This window comes from Schistocerca serialis, chromosome 9 (genome assembly GCF_023864345.2).
Source record: "Schistocerca serialis cubense isolate TAMUIC-IGC-003099 chromosome 9, iqSchSeri2.2, whole genome shotgun sequence".
NCBI lineage: Eukaryota > Metazoa > Arthropoda > Insecta > Orthoptera > Acrididae > Schistocerca > Schistocerca serialis.
In genome coordinates this window covers 444,136,459-444,162,146 of record NC_064646.1, presented here as the reverse complement: position 1 = coordinate 444,162,146, position 25,688 = coordinate 444,136,459, and the positions used below count along the sequence as shown (strand labels likewise).

Below are 25,688 nucleotides of genomic sequence, written 5' to 3'. Positions count from 1 at the left end.
CTGAACTCACATTTGGGAGGACAGCGGTTCAAATCAGCATTGTGCTGATGAGGAAGTTTCTTGTGATTTCTCTTAAGTTGCTGAAGGCAAATGCTTCTTTGAAAGGGCATGGCCAATTTCCTTCCTTCTCAGTACCCAGTCCGAGCTTGTGCTCCTTATCAAATGGGACTATAAACTCTTATCTTCCTTTTCAAGAATTGTTTACTAGCTGATACCCATTTCTGTTCCCTTCCATTTTACTGCTTCTTGTCTGTCTCTTCATGCCACTTGTAGTATGTTTCTATGCTTGACATAGTTGATGAAAAGCAGATAATTTTTCTTCCCACAATGTTGCCTTCACAGTTAGAAAAATCAGTCTATTGCTTCATACAAGCTCCCAAATTACGTTTTTGTACACTTTATTTTTCACCCATCATCCATGTTACAAATTTTTAGCCTTATAACAGTTTTGTTCTATGTGTTCATGTAGAACTTCTTCTTCATCTTCATATTATTGTATTAATTGCTATTTTCTGAACATGCCATGCTTTCATAAAACTTCCTTTTTTTACATTTGGTTCTTACTCCAATTTTGCAGTCCTACAAATAAATATGTGTTTAAAAATTAGTTCTCTAAATTTACCTAAGAGCATGTAAAGAGAAAAATGTCATGTTTCTCCCAAGAATACTTACATAAACTCCCTAAGCTTTCTATTGTGTGAACTATATTGTTACAGCCATGACAGCACACCTGTAAATTTCATCAGTTTGTTTCAAGATATAACATTGCAAATGTTCCAAGGGATAAAGAAGTTCTTCTTTACACACTCCAGAATTATTTTAATGCCTAGCTTGTAATTCACAGATGCTGAATTAATGATCTGATTTTTTGCAGGGAAAGGATCGGTTGCCTGCTGACTGCTTCATGGATGCATTAGATTGCCTCTCAAGGTTTGATTTCAGTGCTTTGAAAACATATTATTTTTGTAATTTGATTTTCTTAACCTGAAATATCTTGTTTGTCCAATTTACAGAAACAAGAGAGATGTACTGGAGGATGGAATAGAGAAGGCAAAAAAGTTATTAATGTGTATTTTCAGGCATGTTCAATCTATGCTTGAAATGCGATTGGTAATATCAGCAGGTCCATTTCTGTACATGGTTCTTCAAGAGGTAAGATGGTTTCTCATATTGATAGTAAGTTCGAGTTAATCTTCCTATTGATTTTATTATTTTTATTATTAGAATTCTAAGCTATAATTGCCCATTCTTACTTGCTTTGTGGCACATAATAAGCCAATTACAGACAACTGCAAATACTGCAAAGTCTTTGTAATAAGAACAATATTACAATAAGGTACATTCAAGATTTATTAATCTATAGCTTGTGGAACAGGAAGCTCCTGCCTCAGAAACTTAAAAAATGTGAGTAATTGGCACAAGGACAAAACCGTGTTTTGATTATATTTGTGTAGGAGTGGTGTATATATGTAATTGCTCCACCCAACAAATTTAGAAGAATAGTGAAGTACTAAAAGTCAGTAACAGACAGACATGGTTGTCATACAGCCAAACAAATATCATCATTGTCTTATTATAGAACAGCTTCTAGTGAGCTAAACCTAAGTGCTTGCTGAGAGAAAATGGTTAATAAAATATCCAAAGATTGATTAACACTTAGATGCAAATAAAAGCAAAGTCCACAAGTAGCTAAGTAGATAGAGAACGCACAAAATTATATGTACTGAGATAATGACAGATGATCTTCGTGGTAGGGTGGCTCTTGAAATTCATTATTGTGTTGAAGTTGGTGGGTTGTTCCCCCTCCCTCTTTCAGTTGGCAGAAATCCCAATACAGTTGACAGAAACATTTACAAATATATTGAAACAAAACTCTTTAACTTTCAGAATCACAGATTCCTCCTTTAAAAGAGTAAGAGGAATAGTCTGTGAGGTCTGTTTCTATGATTCAAGTGTGCTTCTGTTGCCTGGGAATTGTGCACTCTGATGGTATATAATGTCCAAGGCATATGTCTTTGTGATTTTAAATTTCGGAATGAGATTTTCCATTTTATACAGTGTGTTTGATGTTTCATCACATATTATTTTCTCTCATGCTCCAATACTTTTGTTTCAAGTAAGGTAATTCTGAGCTTCCCATCCATGAGAATACAGACTTCAATGATCTATTAGCAGTATGCCTATCAGTTCTAGTATGTGTCAGATATGCTGAAGTGAAGATGATTTGACTGCTCGTATGAGATACCACATCCAACCACAATTTAATGCAAAAATGTGCAGTGAAACAAAGGAAAGTCACTGTGTTGTTTATAATCCTAGAATTAATGACTAATTATTTTTGCTCAAGCACTAATGTGTTGGTAAATGGAAATAAAAGTAGCATGTGGAGTAAGAACTGACGAAATCATGCCTGTGGAAATATCTGGTTATTGAACCAATAGTTAACCTTCAGTTTTATAGTAAAAGAAGAGGCCAACCTTTGAACTGGACAGAGATACTTTCTATCTTTGCAGACCTTCTCCTTGCTGTTTTCAGAAAATCCTAAAAAGAGGAACTAGGCATGGACTAGAACTAGTAAACACATCTCAGTTATACACTGTATCCAGTAAGAGCTGGGATATCTGTTTTGTACTCCTTCCCTTGACACAAATATTTGTTGTATGTTGTTGTTGTTGTTGTTGTTGTTGTTGTGATCTTCAGTCCAAACACTGGTTTGATGCAGCTCTCCATGCTACTCTACCTTGTGCGAGCATCTTCATATCTGAGTAACTACTGCAATCTACATCCTTCTGAATCTGCTTACTGTATTCATCTCTTGGTCTCTCTCTTCGATTTTTAGCCCCCCCCCCCCCCCTTCCCCCTCTGTGCTTCCCTCCAGGAATAAATTGGTGATCCCTTGATGCCTCAGAATATGCCCTACCAACCGATCCCTTCTTGTAGTCAGGTTGTACCACAGATTTCTTGTCTCCTCAGTTCTATTCAGTACTTCCTCATTAGTTATGTGCTCTACCCATATAATCTTCAGCATTCTTCTGTAGCACCACACTTTGAAAGCTTATATTCTCTTATTGTCTAAACCCTTTATCGTCCGTGTTTCACTTTCATAGGCGGCTAAACTCCATACGAATACTTTCAGAGAGAAATTCCTGACACTTAATTCTATACTTGATGTTAACAAATTTATCTCCTCAGAAATGCTTTTCTTGCCATTGCCAGTCTACATTTTATATTGTCCCTACTTTGACCATCATCAGTTATTTTGCTTCCCAAATAGCAGAACTCATCTACAACTTTAAGTGTCTCATTTCCTAATGTAATTTCCCCAGCATCACCTGATTTAATTTGACTACATTCCATTATTATCGTTTTGCTTTTGTTGATGCTCATCTTATATTCTGTTTTCAAGACACAGTCCATTCCACTCAACTGCCCCTGCAAGTCCTTTGCTGCCTTTGATAGAATTACAATGTCATCGGGAAACCTCAAAGTTTTTATTTCTTCTCCTTGATCTTCAATTCCTACTCCAAATTTTTCTTTTGTTTCCTTTACTGCCTGTTCAATGCACAGATTGAATAACATTGGACATAGGCTACAACTTTGTCTCACTCCCTTCTAAACCACTGCTTCTCTTTCATGCTCCTTGGGTCTTACAACTGCCATCTAGTTTCTGTACAAATTGTAAATAGGCTTTTGCTCCCTGTATTTTACCTGTGCCACCTTTAGACTTTGAAAGAGAGTGTTCCAGTCAACATTGTCAAAAGCTTTCTCTAAGACTACAAATGCAGGTTTGCCTTTTCTTAGCCTATCTTCTAATATATGTCATAGGGTCAGTATTGCTTCGCATGTTCCTTACATTTCTCTAGAATCCAAACTAATCTCCCCTGAGGTTGGTTTCTACCAGTTTTTCCATTCTTCTTTAAATGATTCATGTTAGTATTTCGCAACTGTGGCTTCTTAAACTGATAGTTTGGTAATTGTCTCACCTGTCAGCACATATTTGCTTTGGAATTGGAATTATTATATTCTTCTTGAAGTCTGTGGGTATTTTGCCTGTCTCACGTCTTTCTCACCAGATGGAAGAATTTTTTGTCATGGCTGGCTCTCTCAAAGTTATCAGTAGCTCTGATGGAATGTTGTCTACTCCTGGGGCCTTGTATCAACTTACGTCTTTCAGTGCTTTATCACGTTCTTCACGCAGTATCATATCACCCTTATCATCTTCATTTTCTCCTCTTCCACTTCTATGATATTGCCTTCGAGTACATCTCCCTTGTATAAACCCTGGTGCAAGTCTTTCGTGTTAACGCCACTTCGGTGACTTGCGTGTCGATGAGGATGAAATGATGATGATAAGGACAACACAACACCCAGTCCCTACCAGAGAAAATCTCCGACCCAGCCGGGAATCGAACCCAGGCCGTTAGGTATGACAGTCCATTGTGGTGACCACTCAGCTACCAGGGGCAGACATTTTGTGTTTATAAATGTGTCTTCACCTGACCAGAACTCATGTTCCTCCTGCCACCAAACTTCACTAACTCCCACTATAACTAACTTTAACATACCCATTTCGCTTTTTTAATTTTCTAACCTTCCTGCCCGATTAAGGGATCTGACATTTCACACTCCGATCTGCAGAACTTCAGTTTTGTTTCTCCTGATAACAATGTCTTCCTGAATAGTCCCTGCCAGGGGATCCAAATGGGGGGACTTTTTACTTCTGGAATATCTTACCCAAGAGGATGCCATCATCATTTAACCATGCAGTAGAGGTTCATGCCCTCGGGAAAAATTATGGCTGTAATTTCGCCTTGCTTTCAACTGTTCACAGTATCACCACAGCAAGGCTGTTTTAGTTGCTGTTACAAGATCAGATGAGTCAACCATCCAGACTGTAGCTCTGCAACTACTGAAAAGGTTGCTTCCCTTGTTCAGTAACTGCATGATTGCACGTTTGTTTAGCCTCCCAACAAATACCCCTTCGCTGTGCTTTCACCTACGGTATGGCTGTCTGTATCACTGAGGTACACAAGCCTCACCACCAGTGGCAAGGTCCATGGTTGAAGCTGTTGTACGTACATGAACTTTACATATTTCTTGAAGGAGCCTTGTGGATCGGAAATGCCCTTATCACTGGGTTTCTCATAAAACAGTTTACAAAAGAAAGAGAATATACAGCACTTCTGTGGCAGCTACTGTGCTACAGCTCTGAGATTGGTACGCCCACTACTCATCCATAGCCTTCAAATTTTTACTGGATTTAGGAGCCAAGAGGGAAAGAAAAAGTGTGCCAATAGTTCACAAAATTAATCTAAAAGAGTGCACAATGAAGAGTACCAGGTTCATTCAGAAGTCCTATACCGTCAGCCAATGTTCTGAATCTCAAAACGATATTACAAGAAGTTACAAATACTAACAAAGAGATAGAGGGGCTGGCCAGTACTTACCTCAGCTCAGTACAGCCGATAGATACACATAAAACAGAACTGAAAATTTACATTCCTAGCTTTCGGAACTTTGTTCCTTCATCAGGGAGGAGAGAGGGGAAAAAAGGGAAGAAGGGAAAGTGGATTCAGTTACTCACAACCCAGGTTATGAAGCAACAGGGAAAGGTAAACAGGGAGGGTAGCAAGGATGGAGGCATGGTTGTCAGAGGGAAGCTTCCCTCTGACAACCATGCCTCCATCCTTGCTACCCTCCCTGTTTACCTTTCCCTGTTGCTTCATAACCTGGGTTGTGAGTAACTGAATCCACTTTCCCTTCTTCCCTTTTTTCCCCTCTCTCCTCCCTGATGAAGGAACAAAGTTCCGAAAGCTAGGAATGTAAATTTTCAGTTCTGTTTTATGTGTATCTATCGGCTGTACTGAGCTGAGGTAAGTACTGGCCAGCCCCTCTATCTCTTTGTTAGTATTTGTTTCATATCTTACAAGAAGTTACCACTGATGTCAAGAAGAGGAGATTCCTGTTAAAAAACTGGATAGTGCAGTTCTGTTTAATGACTTTGAGATCACTACAAATTTCACTAAAAGGATGAAGATCTGCTAATAGTGAGTGAAATATTTCTGCAGCACAGATATAATTCTGTGTTGTGCATTGAAATGAATTAATGGTTTTAGATAACTTATTTCTAGTTGTGTAGGCATTTATTTCCTTTTTATCCATTTCAGATGGATCAATGAAACATACATCAGTACGATTCATCAATCAACCTGAAATGGTATTTCAATAGTATTTCAATTTATTTTGCACTCTTTCTTTGTTTTTTGTATGTTATTCATATAAGAATGTGATAGGGATAATGTGTCAAAAGAAGAGATAGGAAATGGTGCTTGTGTGCACTGACATATGCATATTTTAACATTTTTTTGAAGCCAATTGCAAACAGCAGTAATGTACTTTTTAAATACTTGTCACACTATTAATTGTCTTTTATTACTACCAATTTTAATATTAATTCCATCATCATTTGATATCGGCATTCAAAGAAACAAAGCAGGAAATATATAGAAATGCACAAATACTAATCAGTTGTATGTTGGTGATATACAAAGTAATACAAAAATATCAATTGCTAATCACCTATCATAGCATCCATCAAAATGGAATCCATATATGAAGGGCATTCAATAAGTAATGCATCACATTATTTTTCTCAGCCGATTTCAGTTGAAAAAATGTGTTATTTGTTGTTGGACATCATGGAATATTCCTGCTTCACCCCCTATAGTTTAATGAAGTTACAATAGGTGGCAGTGCTAAAGGTAGCCTCTGAAATGAAGATACATTCCAGGAAAAGAGCTGTCATTTAATGTCTTTTGGTGGAAAATCAGTGTATTGCAGATAATCATAGGCTCTAGCAGAGGGTCTACGGAGACCTGGCAGTGAACAAAAGCACAGTGAGTTGTTGGGTGAGGCATCAATCATCATCGAAACAAGGCTACGCAAATCTGTCTGACCTCCCACGTGCCAGCCGACTGCACGCAGCTGTAACTTCTGAAGTGTCTTCATCACCACAAAAATGCAAACAATGTTCTCCTTCTCCGTGACAACGTAAGGTGCCCTACAAGTCTGTGCAACTGAGAGGAGCTCACAAAACTTCAGTATACTATTCTTCTGCATCCACCCAGCTTCTGACTTCCATAAGTTTGGCGCAATAAAGGCTACACTCTGCACGAAATAGTACATGGATGCTGGGGAGGTTATTGATGTAGATGGACGTTGGGTATTATGTCGACTAGTAGAATGGTCCCGTGTAAATGTACACACGCTCCCTGTGAGGTGGTGTAAGGTCGCAAAATTGTGCAGGATTATGTTGAAAAATAGGATTGTGTAGCCAAAGAGTGGGACATAATATGATGTATTAGAATCCTGAATAAAACCAGGTTGCTTTCAGAAAAAAGTGTATTGCATTATTTATTGAACGCCCGTTGTCATACTTGTCTCATCTACATTGTAACACACATACATAAACCCACCTGGTATCTTAGCACAAGAGAGGATGTGATCCATTATAAATTACAGTAATGACTGATCATCAGCTAATTGTACACGCGTCAGAGAATATAAAACGCAAGGTGTTTTACTTCATGTATTCAGTATTCAAAATTGTTACACATTTCATATGTTCATTGGTGTTACACATAATTACAGAATAAAAGCTTACAATAGATTACAAGTCGGTAGTAAAATTAAAAAAAAAAAATAGTAATAATTCAGAATCAATGTAAGATTAATATAGAAAAGTATATAGGTGTGGTTAATTTGTAAAATATATATATATATATATATATATATATATATATATATATATATATATATATATTTGTGAATTAATTACACAGAAGTACATGCTTTTCATGACATTCAGTGTCAATGGGACAAAACAAGGAATAACTGTAAAATAAAAAACAAAGAATAAGCACAATATAGCACGTAACCATGGAACTCCCATACAGTGTGCATCACTGTACCACAATGTGTGTGTATGCTATGGGATAAAAAGTATCCAAACATCCCCAAAAGCATACGTTTTTCATATTAGGTGCATTGTGCTGCCACCTGTTGCCAAGTACTCCATATCAGCGACCTCCGTAGTCATTAGACAACGTGAGAGAGCAGAATGGGATGCTCTGCGGAACTCACGGACGACTTCAAATGTGGTCAGGTGATTGGGTGTCACTTGTGTCATACATCTGTATGTGAAATTTCCATACTCCTAAACATCTCTAGGTCCACTGTCTTTGATGTGATAGTAGAGTGGAAATGTGAAGGGACACATACAGCACAAAAGCGTACAGGCTGACCTCGTCTGTTAACTGACAGTTGAAGTGGGTCATATGTATAATAGGCAGACATCTATCTAGACCATCACACAGGAATTCTAAACTGCATCAGGATCCACTGCAAGTACTATGACAATTAGGTGGGAGGTGAGAAAACTTGGATTTCATGGACGAGCACAGCTGCCCATAAGCCACACATCTTGCCGGTAAATGCCAAACGACACCTCGCTTGGTGTAAGGAGCGTAAATATTGGGTGATCGAACAGTCGAAAAACGTTGTGTGAATGACAAATCATGGTACACAATGTGGCAGTCCAATGACAGGGTGTGCATATGGCGAGTGCCCGGTGAACGTCATCTGCCAGCATGTGCAGTTCCAACTGTAAAATTCAGAGGTGGTGGTGTTATGGTGTGGTTGTGTTTTTCGTGGAGGGGGCTTGCATCCCTTGTTGTTTTGCGTGGCACTATCACAGCACATGCCTACATTGATATTTTAAGCACCTTCTTCCTTTCCACTGTTGAAGAGCAATTCAGGGATGGCGATTGCATTTTTCAACATGATCAAGCACTTGTTCATAATGCACAGCCTGTGGCGGAGTGGTTACACGACAATAACATCTGTGTAGTGGACTGACCTCCACAGAGTCCTGACTTGAATCCTATAGAACATCTCTGGGATGTTTTGGAATGCCGACTTCGTGCCAGGCCTCACTGACCAACATTGATACCTCTCGTCAGTGCAGCACTCCGTGAAGAATGGGCTGCCATTCCCCAAGAAACCTTCTAGCACCTGATTGAATGTATGCCTGTGAGAGTGGAAGCTGTCATCAAGGCTAAGGGTGGGTCAACACCATATTGAATTCCAGCATTACCAATGGAGGGCACCACGAACTTGTAAGTCGTTTTTAGCCAGGTGTCCAGATACTTTCGATCACATAGTGTATATATAGTGGGACGGACACACACACACACACACACACACACACACACACACACACACACACACACACACACACACACACACACACCTCCCCCACTCCCATGAATGACAGCGATATTTCTCTTTCTCGTTAAATGTGACTTGCTGTCCAGATCGCGTTCTCACACCTTTCTTGAAACTCTGGAGCTTCTCCTTGGGATTGGCATGTTGTTCTAGCTGTGGGGTGGTAGGCCTGCTGATGTTTCCTGCATGGCAGCATGCGATGTTTGTCGAGGCTCCTATGTAGCTTGTCATGGGGAAGGATCTTTAGTTGCTGCCTGTCCCTTCTTCGTGTTTCTTGATGTCAGTTCTTTTTTCTTTTGGCTGTGAATCTTTAAATGCTAATTTGATATGGTCAAGTACAACAGTGTTAGGTTGTCATGGATCTCGATTTAGAAACTGTCATTGCCTCGACTGATTACTGTACATGGAGCTTCATAGGGGTGTTGCAGTGGTCCGCGTACCACATCATTGTGCAATAGCACTTGAAAACAGATTGCTAAATCCGCAAAGACAAATGTGCAGCGTCGTGTTTGTTCCCAAGATTGTACTGGACAAAACTGACATGTGGGATAGCAAATTAGGGCCTGAAAGAGTTAAGCCTCAAATTGGCTTCCTTGATCTGTCATTATGCTCAACAGTACACCAAAATGCGCAATCCGTCCATTGAAAAATGTTTTCGCCACAATGTCTTTAGTGATGTTTGCCATCTTGACATCTTGAGTATCTGTCAGCAATTGTAAGCCAGTAACTGCAGCCTTCAGACATTAATTGTGGGCCTACAAAATCCATGTGGACATTGTCAAATCACCGGTTAGACAGTATAAATGTACCTAGTGGTGCATTGACACAAGGGGACTAATGACCTCAGCAGTTGAGTCCCATAGTGCTCAGAGCCATTTGCATTGACACACAGTGTGATTTTGTTCTTTACACAGGCCATGCATTGTTGGGTATATGATTAGCAGTCAGTGTTCGTGCTGGGCCAGATGAAAGATTGTTTAACCGCCTTTGTGGTTCATCACTCTAGGATGTGCTAGATTGTGCAATGAAGCGATTGCCTGGGCTTGAAATAGCTGCACAACAAATGGCTGAGGCTTTAGCTTGGTAACATCTTAGTATAACTCCATGTTAGTGCATGGTATTGTCACTTTTTGTAGTTGGAAATCTGATTGTTGCACAAGCCATGTATGCAGCTCCTCATCCATGCCATGACATCAAATTCAATAGCTGCAGCTCAATTACATCCATTGCCTCAATATGTTAAGTTTGTCTTGCATGTAGATGATGTTGGTTGTAAATTGGCCAATGTAGTCAATATGCCTCAGTTGTCTTGGCAATGTCTTTCTTGGCTTCACTTTGAAGGCATATGTTAATGGCTTATAGTCCATAAGGATACTGAAATGGTGGCCTTCCAAAGAATGCTTGAATTTTTTTACTGCAGTGTAGGCTGTGTACAGCTGACAATCATACATCGCCAACTTCTGCTGTGAGGGTGACAGCTTTTGACTAAAGAAAGCGAGTGGATTATCCTCTTCTGTAACACTGCTCCAGCTATGTTAGCAGAAGAATCAACTATTAATGCTAACAGTGTGTTTGCTTCAGGGTGTGCTAGTAGAGCTGCATCTGCTAGTGCTGTTTTGATAGCACCGAAGACAGACTCTGCCTCGTGTGTCCATTGCAGTCTGTTGTTTGGTCAATGTGCACCCTTTAGGAGTTATTCAGTGGTGCTATTATTGATACATGATGTGACGAAAACTGCTGGTAGAAATTTATTACACCAAGATAACATCGCAACTGCTGACTTGTAACCAGCTGTGAGTATTCACATATGGCTTCCACCTTGTCTTGTGGTGGTCAGATGCCATGTGCATCCCCTGTGTAGCCAAAAAAGTGGACTTCTTGATGCCAAAAATATGTTTTGATGCATTCACTGTTAGTCCTTTTGTATCCAAATATTCAAACAACTTTGTCAACTGCTGTGTGTGTTCCTTTTCAGATGTAGATGTAATGAACATATTGTCTCTATCTATACATAACAAAATTCTGGATCACATGTTATTTTGTCCATGAATCACTGAACAGTCTGTGCTGCATTACAAAGCCCAAATGGCATTTGTTTGAACTCAAACAAAGAAAACGATGTGGTGACAGCCATGTTAGGAATGTCTTTAGGAATCTGATAGTTAGGGACTGGAAAATGTAGCATGTATTTTTGGTAAAATTCACATCTATTTTTTGCAAATTTTGCATCTATTTTTGTCGAACTTCTCATCTATTTTCTTTGATAGTATATGATTAGACGCACAAATTTAAAATGTTGTCACACTACATGAGTGAAGACAAACAAATTATTAGTTCTTTGAAATATACTGCTAAAAAAAGTTCTGATTTGGAACTTTTGTTGGAATGTTTGCTTTTGCAAAAACTTGAACACCTTTTTCTTCAGAAATGGCATTTCTTTTCTTTGTTTGGGTGCATTTAAGCTATCAAATATGATTGTTCTATTGAAAAGCAGAAGCTTCTTCCCACCAGTTAATTAAATGCGTCTCCGGTATAAGGTATTTCTGGACATTATTTGTCTTGTCCTGCCCATTTTGAAGATTTAAAAAATCTAAAGACTACTAATTTCAATCTTTTGTAGGCACTCATAGTCCTTCGACCCATGCTTGTCAACGCTACAGTTAGAACTTGTCAACATTTACTGTTGAAGTAGAACCGAATGTACGACAACTCAATGTTAATGTTAGGGGAAGAATTTCGGAGCCATCAAAAAATGTTAGATTTTGTTTTCCAATCACTTTAGAGCAGAGGGTGGGCGCCATAGGCTGTAGTCGCAGATGGCCATGAGCGTAAACAAGACTAGAATTTTGACCATCACAGGGGAAGGAGCAGTGCGGGGAAACAGGCCCCGCCTCCATTTCGCTGGGCAGCAGCCTCCAGCAGAACTAACTCATTGTCATAGGGATCACCAATCTCTTCTGGTGGTGTAAGGGTCAAAATCGAAATCCATGATGGACCAGAATTAGTGGTTTCACTTATTTTGAAATAAGAAGAGAAATCAATGAGAAACACACAACACAAAGCATTTTGCAACGGCTACCGCGCAATTGCTGGTTGAAGTTAGTGCGCATTGTTAACAAAGTAGTTCAGGCAGTATTCAACGCAACTACAGTTCAAAACATCTGCCTCCTAATATGTAATGTTAAAACTGCCCGCATCATACTACCTTTCGAGCTTTAGCTAACAAATAATAGTAAGTGTTTCTTTCTTTTAAAATGCTAGGTCCCATAACTAGTACTATGTTGCATTATGGATGTGGATCTTAAATAGACCACCGAGCGAGGTGGCGCAGTGGTTAGCACACTGGACTCGCATTCGGGAGGACGACGGTTCAATCCCGTCTCCAGCCATCCTGATTTAGGTTTTCCGTGATTTCCCTAAATCGCTTCAGGCAAATGCCGGGATGGTTCCTTGGAAAGGGCACGGCCGAATTCCTTCCCCATCCTTCCCCCACCCAAGCTTGCTCTCCGTCTCTAATGACCTCGCTGTCGACGGGATGTTAAACACTAATCTCCTCCTCCTCCTCTTAAATAGACCATTTAACTGTTCACAATTGGCGTGGCACCAGGTCATTGAGGGCATTGATACATTGTTGCATTCATACACTTTATTTTGCAAGTAGTCTCTTGCGCAAATTATCTTTCCAAATTGGGATTCGCCAGATTATGTAAAATGCCATAACTGATAACGTTTTTGACATTGTATGCATAAAATAAAGCTATTTCAAACTGTCTCTGATAAATAGCTCATCTGGATACAATTCGCTATGAAACAGCACCTATTAAGTTATTTCGGGTTTTAGCGTTTTGAGGCAGAATTCACATCTGTTTCGCATTTATTGCAAAATGCAAATTTTTCCTGGCCCGTACTGATAGTATACTCTGACCAAATCTATTGTTGAAAAAATTGTTTTGCCTTGTACTCCGGCAGAGAAATCCTCTGTATGTGGCCCAGGATATCTGCTCAGAATGGTTCTCGCATTCAGTCGCTGGTAATCACCATAAAGGTGCCAACCATTGTCCTTTTTGGGTACCCTGTGAAGCCGCTACTTCAAGAACAGCAGATATGTTCAGCTGACATGCTATGGAACTCTTGTGTGATAATTTGTAATTTATCCAATGCTAAACTTTGAGAGCGTGCATAAGTTGATGGTAGTGAGGACACAATGAATTGCGAAGTGTTTGACAGGTGGTAATATTATTGATTGCCTGGTGATCTCCGGGAAACTTGTTAGTAGTCGTGTATATTTCATGTCCCCAGTTATCGCTTAATTGCTGCTGACATAGGTTAGGTACCAGATTGTAGAACACGAAGAAGTCTTCTGCTAGTATGGGGCGTGACGCTGTGATCATACTGCCACTCAAAGGTACGCCAGAGTCCAAGGTTGAGTAGTAAAGTGACGTGTCCATATGTCATAATCTTTGTAGCATTTGCAGCATACAGTCAACCATCGTCATGGCTGCAACATGGTAACTTTATTGCAGAATGCTCTGGTATTTCTGCTCTGGTGCCTATCAGGTACTGCACTTTTGAGTTCTGGTCCATAATAAACAAGCATGTGTTGCCAGGTGGATATGGTTGCAGCTGCTACTGTATGCGTCATGATTTGCTGTACACAGTGATGTACCCTTCCATATATCCTCACCAAATTTTCTGTGGTACAAAATATGTTGTGTGCCACTGGTGAAAGAATTCAACTTCTTGATCATGAACTTGTGCATTGCCTTTTCTGTGCTTTTTGTAGAACGTTCACTTGTACTGTAAGCTTAGCTAGTTGAGACAGTAGTGACAACAAAGTCTCTGAGGTTGAGTTATCTTGTGCATTAACCATCATCACGATCAGCTGTTTGTGCTATGCATTCAAATCTCCAGGACATGCTGTTAAAATCTTCTGGTAGTTGGGATAGCCATATATTGTGTAACACATCATCACTGACAGTATTACTTGCAAGAGTACGCAGACGACAAAGCAATTGTGATGGAGCTCTGTTACCTAATTCGGCTGTTTGTTGAAGCTTTTCCAGATACAGTGAAACCTTTGTTTTACATTTTTGTGCAGTCCAGATTTAAAAACCGCGAAGTTGAAAAAAATGCAGAATTGAGGAAAACATTAAAACCCTTCAAAGTATTACCTAAAACACATGTAATTGGCATATATGATTAAAAATTGCAGTCCTCTCCAATACTTTGAATAAATCTAAATGAAGGAAATTAAATGTAGAATGCAATGTTTATATGGTAATTTGTGGTGATGAATTTCATCAGTTTTTAAAATATCACAGATTTGTAACAACAAGTAGAAAATCGTCACAAAATTGAAGAAGGCATCTGGGTACAAGGCAATTGAGCTATTTTCCAGCATGGTATTCCACAAATTATACGTTCAAAACTCACATTTTTGACAGATCTTCCTTTGTGCTCACCCAGAAAAAATCAAAAATTGATTAATGTGTTGAATAAACCAAAAACATCCCAAAAGCTAAGTGGTTAAGCCATAGGCATAAATGCGGACATCTGCTTAATGATGTACTTTGTCTCCATTGCTGTTATTGTTTGATGCTTTTCTTATCAGCTGCACTTCATATGCTCACCACCATTTAAATGTTATTTTAGGCTTGATGAGAGAAACAGAGATGTGAAAAAATGAGTTTGATTCCTGAATTGACATTACAGGATTATTAGAAGTCGGCTCAGTGAATTTCTGAACACTATGTAAAACGTAAATTTGAAACAAAGCTCAGGTGCTACAGTTTTGCTTCATGACCTCTATCACTGCTACCAATCTTTACAATTTCCATTGTGTAGCGCAAAATGTATACATGAGGTGCATGTAATTGTTCAAACTGTATCGAGCCGGATTTGAAAAAAAAAAAATCTTTAAAATGTGCTGTCGCAAAACCCTTGTTCTATTTCCGTGTGACACCTCTGTCTAAGCATATCAGTTGCACGAAAAGTTTATTTTCAGCTCTTCACAAAATGCATTCACCCCTACCAGCACTCCTGTCACTGAAGGGCCACTCACTCTTTCCACACATCCAGTAGGTGAGCTTATTTTACGTATGTAAGTGTGGAGTGGTTGCTGGTCTGGCTATTGGGTGACTTAACAAGATGCCACCCAATAAAAGTTCACTAGCCAGAAATAGGCGACATATCCTCGATGATGACAGAGCGTATTTTTTGAGTCTCAGTATTTGAACATAAAAAGTTGACAATTGATATTGTTGCTGAATACAGTACACTGGAAATACTAAAAAAGATGAGACAGAGTTATAAGTGGCACAAGGAAAGGTTGTGGCTGGTCCCCTTCATCACATATTGGCCTGGTCCAGAACATTTCGCTTTCACTGTCTTTTTTTTCCATTACCGCTGCAACCTAGCAGTAGTTGTATCATAATTGCGCGGTGAAACTAAATTTTGCAAGTTGTGTTGGCAACACTGAACATCGATTATGTCAGCATTTCCTCTCTCATATCTGTCCTCTGCAGAACGATCTAACATATTCCCATAACTCTGCCACCATCCATGGTGTGAATAATCTGTCTGTTGTGCAACTTATAACTCGTTCAGTCACATCAAATGTCAATAGGAAGAAATGGGATGAAGTCAAGCAAGACGTCAAGTAAAAACTTAGAATCAAGGTAAACCCTACTAGGAAGAAATGTAAAATCAGGGAATGTTTAACATTGATCTTATGGGTTTTTCACAGGGGCTACGAATTGATGGTGTAGAATTTTGAAAAACATAAAATTGGAGACTGTGAAATCAAAGTTCCACTTTATTTAACTTCAGACTGTTGTGGTCACATAACCAATGCTTTCGTGATAGCAGCATATTGTTTGGTTCCCAGAGGCGTAAGATATTCTGTTATCGCAGTTAACGTTTAACTGTATTTCGTTTTATCTATCTGTGCTAAGATGAATTGGCACTCTAATTAAATGAACCGGGAAGGGGTTATGCTGCCAGAAAGGGGGTGATTTGATTGTAATCCTGCTGATAACTCCATTACTTGAGGCTGGCTTCGTAGGCATTGGTGAGGAATTCATCTTTGTGCTGAACAAAAAAATCAATGCAGCTTATGCATAAGTAACAGTCTTAGTTTTGATGTGGCATGGAATGTTGAAGCCGGTGCAGAAGGACTGTTATGCATGATCACATCATGAAAAGATTTATTTCCCCATGTAAAATAATTACACAGAAGTATGAAATTTGCATTGTGTTCAGTGTCAATGAGACAAAACAAGGAGTAACTACATAATCAAAAACAAAGAACAAGCACAATGCAGCATGGAACCATAGACTTCTCGTACAGTCTACATCACTGTACCGTGGAGTGCATATAATGGGAGTCACTGCATAGGTATGCCTGTCAGTGCTGACATGAATTTTTACTTTTTGAAATGTATTTTTGCTGGTTTATTTATTTTCTGTGTCTTGTGTTTATTTGATTTGTCTTCAGTGTCAGTGCGTTTCAGTTAGTGTGTTATATGTTTTGCAAGTAATGTTTCATGTGTTACCACAGGGCTCTATAGATGTGAAGATGTTTTCTCGTCCTCACAGTCTTGCATTGCTAGCACAGTTTGCACTGCAGGCTTATGTAGCTGTTTCCCGCAACAAGAAAGCTCATGGCCTACCCATGGTTGCCTCAGCCCCTCTTGATCCATCAGAAGGGACATGTCTTGTTGTTGGTGTTCCTCCGGTTTCAGAGGATTCACCTAAGAAGTAAGTATAAAATTTAAATATTTCAGTTATGCATGTTTTCCTGAATAAACTTGTGTGGAATGACAATGCACACAAAGTTTAAGCATTCACATTATTAAGAAATGTCCTAGTTCAGACTTGGCAGACTTATTGAGAAAAGGAGACTTTATTTACAGTACAAAAATTTCTGTGTTCCTCACATTTAGTCTGTAAGGATTACAGCTAGTGGAAATAAGTGATTCTCTTTCATATGTTCTAGTAAGTTTGAAATAAAAACTTTCAAATGTAGTGTCTGATAACTGCTTTTGTATATTTATTGAATTAATCATGAAAATGTGACATGTTTCTTATGTGAGAATATTGTTTTTACTTTTGTTGAGTGAGCTTCTTGTTAGTGCTTTGTTTTGGCCTGCTGTGAACCACACTATTTCTGCTCTGTCTTTGCTTGAGCTTTAAAGCACATCCATTGGTGTATTAACATTAGTATTATTATTATTATTATTATTTTACAGAGAATGTACATAATACATTATTAAACTTCATTCTCTATTACTTGCAGAGAATTGCACTTTAATAATGTAATTAGCCAATTTTCTGTAGTACATTATTATAAACAATTACGTTTTTTGTCTTTGTGTTTCCGATTAAGCACTGAGCTGCTTGTTCTTCAGCATTTATAGTGTGACTAATAATAGATGTGTTTCCGGTTATCCAACCATATTAATGATTCCATTCATTTGCACAATATTGGATACATCGATTCTTTGCCTCACATGTGGCTAAAATTTGATTAAGAAAAACATTGATGGTTGTTAATACATTTAGAATATCTTAAAGTTTCATTTAACATAACGTAGTAATAATATATCTAATATGTAAGTAGGACCTACTTCCAAGAGCTTAACACTACCAGTGCACATTTGCTAAGGTTTCGGACCAGTCATCACATTTGTGTTTGTTTAAAGCAGCTTTATTCTTATGATGAACAGAGTATAGCAACTGCTCAAAATTACGACTGTCAAACTGAATGTATACTTTACAGGAGTGCGTAAAGCGGTGACACTCTCTCTCAGATTCTCCACCATATATTTCCTTTTCAGTTTATAATGGAGTTCCATATTTCAATGATCACAGATTTCTTATCTACAAGTGCTCAGTTTAAGGTTGTTTACTATTTGTATAATTTTGGTATTAAAGATTTAGGCTACTCTTTATATATTATTTTGAGTGGCAGTCAATGTGTGGGGCCTTTAAAAAGAGTACAAGGGTTATTCAATAATTAAACAGACAAATGAACGAAGTAAGTCTAACAATTAAGTTCCATTTGCATTTCTGTCAGCAGCAGTGCTGCAATTGCAGTTCAGTACATGTGCGAATAGATACTTCGAGTCGTGGAGCAGGAGAGAACTCCATATTGAGTTTCCTGCATGTTTTTATACTGTATAGTGCTTGTTTAGAATGGCAAAGTTGATTGAAACTCCCATCACTCGTGAGATTAGACCTGTAATCCATTTTCTCAATGTGAAGAACACTAAACCAGTTGGCATTCATTGGCAGATTGGTGAGCTTTAAGGAGAAAATGCTGTGAGTGCTTCAGTGGTGGTGATGAAGTTGATCAAGTGCATGATGACAGATGAAGTGGACATCTATGTTTGGTTAATGAAGAGCTGGTTCATGCCATTTAAGAATTTGTAGAGGAAAGCCTTAAATTTACAGAATTTGATTGTTCTAAAACCTAACCACAAATTTCAGGATTGCTTTTTCTTGAAATTGTTCCCAAAAAACTGAATTTTTGAAAACTGTGTGCTCATCGGGTTCCAAAAACTCACAAAATACAGCATCTGGGCAATGCTTTTGGTGTTTTGACACATTACAATAAAGATAGTGGTGATTTTCAAAGCAAGATAATGACTGAGGATGACACTGGGGTTAGAAGTTGTCTAATGTCAAGTCATTTGTCCCCATTCTGTTTGCAAGTGGAACAGGAAAGGAAGTGACCAATAGTGGTACAAAGTACAGTCTGCCATGCACCGTACAATGTCTTGTGGAATATACAGGATGATTCAGCTGCCCCTATCTACAGGTTGTTTGCAACATGCAATGTATTCAAAAAACACTTCCTATGTGCAGACTTTTAGTCCTACAGAAAAACTGAACAGGACCTATTTGTAGGGAATTTAATGTAGTTAAATTTTGTACTGGTATATGTCTTCAATGGATGCTATGGGTTTTGAGTTCAAGAACAACATACAAAAGTGGCTTTCAAATGCGTTCTTCTTCAATAACTTGAAAACTGAGTGTCCAGTGAAGATGTATCCCAGTACAAAATAATTTAGATACTCTAAATTTACTATAAAAAGATACTGGTTTTTTTTTTTTTCATAGGACTAAATGTTTGCATGTAGCAAGAGAGAGAACATGAAAATGTCGCATTTGGTTTTTGGAGGTGTTGCGGTTGCATAAAACCCTTAGGTAAAGCAGATGAATCATCCAGCATATATAGATGTAGGTTTATGAAACTCCTCAATTTTGCCAAGCCTTGACATCTTGAAAAATCATGTTAAGTGTCTTTTGGGATAGACATGGCATTCTAACGGTGCATTTTTACCCCTAGGTGAAACAATCAGCGGGAAGATTTACTGTAAGACATGTGTAAAACTATATCATGCAATACAAAGTAAACACCACTGAGAGCCCACTAATGGTATTGTTTTCATTCATGACATGCCAAACAAATCATAACAACTCATACTGAAGTACTGGAACCAATTGGACTGACCTTCGTACCACTCTTGCCCCTAATGATTTCCATCTTTTTTGCACCTGGAAACGTTCTTTGTGGTCAAAAATTCAACAATAATTATCGGTTCAAAGAACATGTTACAATGTGCTCGAAAACACAGGCAGCAGCATTCTGTGAGAAAAGCATCCAAAAATTTATGCCATGCTATTACAAGTACATACAAAATGGTGAGAGATCTGTAGGAAGGTAGATTAAGATTTGTAGTTACTCATTTACCATGGCAGGAAAATACTTGGTCTTGGTTGAGAACAAAGTCAAGCCTGCACTAAAGAGGAAAAGCAAGCTGATGCTTGAATCCAATGCTCGTTCTCGTGTGGTACATTAATGCCAGCAGCTATTGACAAGGTTGGTTGGGGGCTCGTACCTCATCCTTATTGCACTCCTCACCTTTTCTCTCTATGGATTTTTATTTGTTTGGTCTGATGAAAGGAGCTTTGCATCACATCAACCTCAACAGCAATGAAAAGGTAATGAAAGAGAAAATATTAAATTTTCTTTGAGATAAAGGTAAAGAATTTTGTGCTGAAAGGCTAAGAAAACAGGACTAGTTTATAGAAAATGTGCAGGGGGGGGGGGGGGGGCGCATGCTTGAATAAAAAGAAAATTGCATCGATATCTAATAATAAACCACTTTTGCTGTACAGCTATTTGTTTGTATAATTATTGAATTGCGCTCATATTTGCATTACAATTCAGAAGTTATTCAGTTTACAAAGGCTGATGAAATGAGACTTTGTCTCTAGTATTTATTTAATACTAGCCATTTTAAATATGTTAATATTTTGTGGTCTCCGAGACATTTGATCTTCAGTTGTTGAAGTGTACATTGTGGCACAGACAAATGTATCAGTGTCATAGAAAGCATTTTTATCGTGGTTTGGATGTAACATTGAGATCGTGTTTGTGTATGAATCGACAGCCTTGATGTATTTCATGAAAGAAAACAATCTCATTTTTGGGCTGTAAATTTGCTTTTATTTGTTGTACTATTGGCCAATTTATACTAACTGCTGAATAGTGAAATGCTTAACTTGTATGACATTTTGAATCATTAAAACCTCATAAATGAAAAGTTACAAATTTGACATAAGGTACCTGCAGGCAGAATGCACCATGTTGCACGAAGTTGATGTGCAGATCAATTTCAGTCCACATGTAGAGCCACACATCTGTGTTACTGTGCTTTGTATCAAAGAGGATTGAATAATTTATGAATGTAAATAACTGAATCAACATTTATGTTATTACCTTATGGCTCTATGTTGTTCACCACTGACAAAGATGTGCAGCTCCATACGACCAATCAGGATGATGCCTCTCCATACCATGACACATCACCACCCAACCGGTCACTTTCCGTGATGTTCCTGTGGTTGTATAGGCTACCAGGTTCTCTGCAGTGTAATGTGGAGTGAGAATCATTTTACAAACTGAAGCGGGTTTCATCTGTGAAGAGCATATTCCTTCGTTCATCCGTGATCTGATTTTGATCTTGCCGACTCCTCAATACATGGGCCTGTCCCTGTGCTGGAGTGATCAGGATGCATACAGCAGGATGTTTATCAAACAGCTCTGCTGTTCTGAGTCTCCGTTACACAGTTTGTCAGAAAAACACCAACTGCTGAGGCAGCTGCAAGCTCTGCAGCCAATTGTTTTGCAGGTGTACTGCAATTTCATTAGGCCGTTATGGCCAGATATTGGCCCTGTTGTGCTGTGATTATTCGTGTTGACTTGTTATTGGCCTATGAGCAACATCTCCTGAATCGCAAAACAGGGACACTTCGTAGTGCATCCAAGGGTACCGAGTAGTGGTCTGTGTCTGCCCTACTTCCTGGTTACAGAGTGTATTCTCCCCTGCTAAACAGGGTCCAAATACATTTTTTGTGGCATTACAATCTCAGATTCACCAACTCTGCTCACTATGAACAGACAAACAAGACTGAGACATTAAGTTGTCTCATGCACTGTTTGTGTTAACTCTCTGTTATAAAAGTATTCATACCACAGAGTTCTTCTTTCCTACACTGAGTTAACAAATAGGGTTAGTAGGTAAGCATGTGCAGTGTGGTGGGTGATTCCTCACGTTTCCCCTTTTCATTTTCATGCTTTCGCGATTATGCTTAACTTTTCGATACTACTGTATTAACTTTGAGTATTTGTTTGACACAAGTGAAGACAGCTAATTATGGCTTCAGTCTGTAAGTCAATATAATCAGTGTATTACTTGAAGTTCACGCATAACATTATGACGTAGCAAATGGACATTGACTTCATCCTCAAGTTATGCTACATGTGGATCTTACACATATTTTACTTTCTGTTTCTGTCTTATTCAATACAGAACATACTCAAAAATAAAGATGATGTGACCTACCAAACGAAAGCGCCGGCATGTCGATAGACACACATACATACACACAAAGTTCAAGCTTTCGCAACCAATGGTTGCTTCGTCAGGAAAGAGGGAACGAGAGGGAAAAACGAAAGGATGTGGGTTTTAAGGGAGAGGGTAAGGAGTCAGTCCAATCCCGGGAGCGGAAAGACTTACCTTAGGGGGAAAAAAGGACAGGTATACACTCACACACACGCACATATCCATTCGCACATACACAGACACAAGCAGACATTTGTAAAGGCAAAGAGTTTGGGCAGAGATGTCAATAAAGGCGGAAGTACAGAGGCAAAGATGTTGTTGAATGACAGGTGAGGTATGAGTGGCGGCAACTTGAAATTAGCGGAGGTTGAGGCCTGGTGGGTAACGAGAAGAGAGGATATATTGAAGGGCAAGTTCCCATCTCCGGAGTTCTGACAGGTTGGTGTTAGTGGGAAGCATCAAGATAACCTGGACGGTGTAACACTGTGCCAAGATGTGCTGGCCGTGCACCAAGGCATGTTTAGCCACAGGGTGATCCTCATTACCAACAAACACTGTCTGCCTGTGTCCATTCTTGCGAATGGACAGCTTGTTGCTGGTCATTCCCACATAGAAAGCTTCACAGTGTAGACAAGTAAGTTTGTAAATCATGTGGGTGCTTTCACACGTGGCTCTGCCTTTGATCGTGTACACCTTCCGGGTTACAGGACTGGAGTAGGTGGTGGTGGGAGGGTGCATGGGACAGGTTTTACACCGGGGGCGGTTACAAGGGTAGAAGCCAGAGGGTAGGGAAGGTGGGTTGGGGATTTCATAGGGGTGAACCAAGAGGTTACGAAGGTTAGGTGGACGGCGGAAAGACACTCTTGGTGGAGTGGGGAGGATTTCATGAAGGATGGATCTCATTTCAGGGCAGGATTTGAGGAAGTCGTATCCCTGCTGGAGAGCCACATTCAGAATGTGATCCAGTCCCGGAAAGTATCCTGTCACAAGTGGGGCACTTTTGTGATTCTTCTGTGGGAGGTTGTGGGTTTGAGGGGATGAGGAAGTGGCTCTGGTAATTTGCTTCTGTACCAGGTCGGGAGGGTAGTTGCGGGATGCGAAAGCTGTTGTCAGGTTGTTGGTGTAATGCTTCAGGGATTCCGGACTGGAGCAGATTCGTTTGCCACGAGGACCTAGGCTGTAGGGAAGGGACCGTTTGATGTGGAATGGGTGGCAGGTGTCATAATGGAGGTACTGTTGCTTGTTGGTGGGTTTGGTGTGAATGGACGTGTGAAGCTGACCATTGGACAGATGGAGGTCAACGTCAAGGAAAGTGGCATGGGCTTTGGAGTATGACCAGGTTATCTGGATACTTCCCACTAACACCAACCTGTCAGAACTCCGCAGATGGGAACTTGATTTTCAGTATATCCTCTCTTCTTGTTATCCACCAGGTGTCAACCTCTGCTAATTTCAAGTTGCTGCCGCTCGTACCTCACCTGTCATTCAACAACATCATTCCTTCTGTACTTCCGCCTCGACTGACATCTCTGCCCAAACTCTTTGCCTTTACAAATGTCTGCTTGTGTCTGTGTATGTGCGGATGGATATGTGTGTGTGTGTGTGTGTGTGCGAGTGTATACCTGTCCTTTTTTCCCCCTAAGTAAGTCTTTCCGCTCCCGGGATTGGACTGACTCCTTACCCTCTCCTTAAAAACCCACATCCTTTCATCTTTCCCTCTCCTTCCCTCTTTCCTGACGAATCAACCGTTGGTTGCGAAAGCTTGACTTTTGTGTGTATGTTTGTGTTTGTTTGTGTGTTTATCGACATGCTGGCGCTTTCGTTTGGTAGGTCACATCATCTTTATTTTTGGATATATTTTTCCCAGGTGGAATGTTTCCCTCTGTTATATACAGAACATACTCACATTCATATGTGGCTCCAAACGTGGACTGACAAGATTTGCATATTACTTCTCATGCAACATTGGTGCCTAATATTACTGCATATTTAAATAGTGGTTATCATGGTCTAGGTGTAGTTTCTTTGACTAGCAATAAAATCATCTTGGGTCCTGTGTAAATTATGAATACAGATCATCACCGATGGTGGCCAAAGACTTTTAGTATAAGAAGTCACCTCATTCCACCAATGATCTTGTCAAAGAGCAAAGAGGGCAAGTGAGCAGACAGAAGTTCAGGCCACTCTCTTGCCCTTGGGGTGTAAAAGTGCCCCGAAAAGGCGTAAGAATCAGCTATGATCAATGGCATGAGGATGCATATGGCAATGGAAACTACTGCATTTAAGACACATAATGTGTTTCCAGAAGACATGTGGCCTGAAATTAAAAAAGTATCATGATGATTTCGCCATTGGCAAAAGATTCTGAATTGGCCCCTGTTCAGATCTCCAGGAGATGACTGTCAAGGGGGCAGTGACCACGCGAAAAAGATGGAATAATGAAAAATGGAATAACATTTTATGAGCCGAACTTAGTAGGAAAGGTAGAAAATATGAAAAGGAAAATGCAAAGGCTCAGTCTAGATGTAGTAGTGGTCAGTGAAATGAAATGAAAAGATGATGTTGATTTCTGGCCAGACAAAAGTAAGGAATATCAACGGCAGCAGAAAATGGTATAATGGGAGCAGAATTCATTATGAGTAGGAAACTAGGGTAGATAGTAAGCTGTTGTGAACAGTTCAGTGATAAGGTTGTTCTCATCAGATTCGACACAAAAACATCAACAACGATAGATCAGGTATACATGCCTCCGTCACAAACAGAAGTTGGAGAGATAAAGAATATTAAACTCATAATTCAGTATGTAAAAGGAGATGAAAACCTAATAATCATGGGAGATGGAACGCAGTTGTAAGGGAGGAATAAAACAGAGGGCTATGAGGGGAAGTGATCTTGGCAGAAGGAATGAAAAAGGAGAGACTAGTTGAGTATTGCAGTAAATTACCGATGGTAATAGCAAATCCTCTGTTCAAGTATAACAAGAAGAGGTATACTTGGAAAAGACCCGGAGGTGTGGGAAGATTCCAGCTGGACTACATCATGGTCAGACAGAGATTTGAAAATCAGGTATTGGATTGTAAGGCATACCTAGGTCTAGATCTACACTCAGATCACAGTTTAGTAATGTTGAAGAGGAGACTGAAGTTCAAGATTATTGTCCAGAAGAATCAATGTCGAAGGAAGCGGGATACTGAGTTACTGATGAATGATGAGATACAATTAAAGTTCGTTACGGTTGTGGATGCCACGGTAAGGAATACGAGAGTAGGCAATTCAGTTGAAGAGGAATGAACATCTCTAAAAATAACAATCATGGACATTTGACTGTCAGTTATAAGGAAAGTAACTATGAAGAAACCTTGGATAACAGAAGAAATATTTAAAGTGATTTAGGAAAGAAGGAAGAACAAAAATTTTCTGGGGAAGACAGGAATACTGCAGTATAAATTCCTAAGGAAAGACATTTAAAAAAAAATGAGATGGTTGTAA

At 39.3% G+C, this 25,688-nt stretch overlaps 1 protein-coding gene across 1 annotated transcript in view; it reads left to right on the top strand.

Annotated features, from left to right (window-relative positions):
* LOC126418993 (cell division control protein 45 homolog) overlaps positions 1 to 25,688 on the top strand; it is a 143,832-nt gene that overhangs the window by 107,942 nt on the left and 10,202 nt on the right. The window contains exons 10-12 of the mRNA XM_050086039.1: positions 875 to 930; positions 1,014 to 1,152; positions 16,844 to 17,043. Coding sequence (XP_049941996.1) covers positions 875 to 930; positions 1,014 to 1,152; positions 16,844 to 17,043 — 395 coding nt within the window. The remainder of the gene's footprint in view (positions 1 to 874; positions 931 to 1,013; positions 1,153 to 16,843; positions 17,044 to 25,688) is intronic.